At 56.3% G+C, this 1,452-nt stretch overlaps 1 protein-coding gene across 2 annotated transcripts in view; it reads right to left on the reverse strand.

Moving 5' to 3' along the window:
- The window catches only part of LOC113216940 (uncharacterized), a 6,791-nt gene extending 5,345 nt beyond the window's left edge, over nucleotides 1-1,446 (reverse strand). The window contains exons 1-2 of one of the 2 annotated variants that reach the window (XM_052274601.1): nucleotides 1,211-1,446; nucleotides 704-839 (exon numbers count right to left, since the gene is read on the reverse strand). In XM_052274601.1, the coding sequence (XP_052130561.1) occupies nucleotides 704-839 (136 nt within the window). In that variant the 5' untranslated portion in view covers nucleotides 1,211-1,446. The other variant, XM_052274600.1, reaches the window with a different exon arrangement.
- Between the last annotated feature and the right edge of the window lie 6 nt (nucleotides 1,447-1,452).

Genomic DNA, 1,452 nt, shown 5'->3' on the forward strand with positions numbered 1-1,452 from the left:
GGGGGGGGGGCACGGGGTGCGTGGCGCGGCGAGGCGCGCGGCACCGGGGATCACGACGGCCCCCGAGGCCGAGGCGGGTCCCGGCCAGCCGCGCGATTGGCCGAGCCCAGGCAAATCCCGCCAGTCGTGTCATGGTTTAATCTCGCTAAAGTAGCCCGCAAGAGGGATAGAGCGGCCCCCGCACACACGCGCGCGCACGGACATCTTAAGCCCTCCTACAACCGCCCCGGCCCCTCAACCCCCCGCGGGCAACCGAGCGGGAGCGGGGAGGGGCCAACCCTCTACAAGAATCACAGAAACAAAGTACACACGCGCAGCCGGCGCGGCCCAGCAGACTAGGGCTGTTCGTGCGGTCGCAAACCTACTCGAATAGATTGTCTCGCAACAATTAGCCGGCTCCCGTGTGTGTCAAGGAAATGATGGTGGTGGTGCAACAACAACAATGACCAACCGTTCCTTCAGGTTCTTTCGTCGGCTCTGCACGTGTAGGCGACCGCCTACGGTACAGTTTAACTCAGTAATGATTCCACACTCTAAATGGGAAAGGCCACGTTTACTTTCAACTAACTCAATATGTCGCTATGGGGTGCTTTATTGTATTCGGAAACTTAGCAAGTAGAAAGATGATATGGATTTCAAGGTGTGACTGACTGCATCAGGCTCTGTTGTGAGACGGAGAATAGAAATGAGGTGGCATACTCACCGACAACAGTCATGTCGCCGTGGTCCGAGACGGTCTGGAAGGATGGACCCTCAGCTGATACCTCGCAGCGGAACCGCCCTGAAGTGGCCAGCGTCACGTTCCGCAGGACCACCACAGTCTCCGTAGAGTTGTTCATCTGCAAGAGACGGGCAACGATGCGTATATTATGTAACACGCGAGGGAGTCGACACGATCCTCAGGTTCTGTAGCGTCAGCTGGGGACAGCTCTGCCAAAATGCCCAGAAATAGGTTCATGTAAAGTTATATTCCTTAGTACTGTTGCATTTAAAGCACTCCGGTTTGCACCAGGCCGGGGAAACGATATTGCGGGGCATCGTCAGTACAGCTGCGGTAAAACTGACTTTGAGCACCAAGAAACGCTCCAAACGTGGAGATTACAAAGCAATAGATGTACTTTTTAAGTTATTCGTCCAGTGCCTTGTACTGTGCGTGTCGACTCCCCGAATTTTAGTGTCATGCTTTATATTTGCACGCGGTTCGTTTTACTGGGGAAGGGCTTCTCCAAGCGCGGGAGTAACGAGAGCGGCAGTGGGGCAGGGCGGGCAGGGCGGGCAGGGCGGGCAGCGCCGGCCGACTCGTACGCGGCGAGCGCAGGGCATTAGCTCCCAACAAGCCTTGCTTTGTAGCAACGTGAATGCCACTTCACTTCACTTCACTTCACTCAGGGTTATTACGACTGCTTGTTCATGGCGAACTGGACCCACCCGTAACTCGGGCGACGCAGTCAG

This window comes from Frankliniella occidentalis, unplaced genomic scaffold (assembly GCF_000697945.3).
Source record: "Frankliniella occidentalis isolate FOCC.00 unplaced genomic scaffold, Focc_3.1 Scaffold415, whole genome shotgun sequence".
NCBI classification, from domain to species: Eukaryota; Metazoa; Arthropoda; class Insecta; order Thysanoptera; family Thripidae; genus Frankliniella; species Frankliniella occidentalis.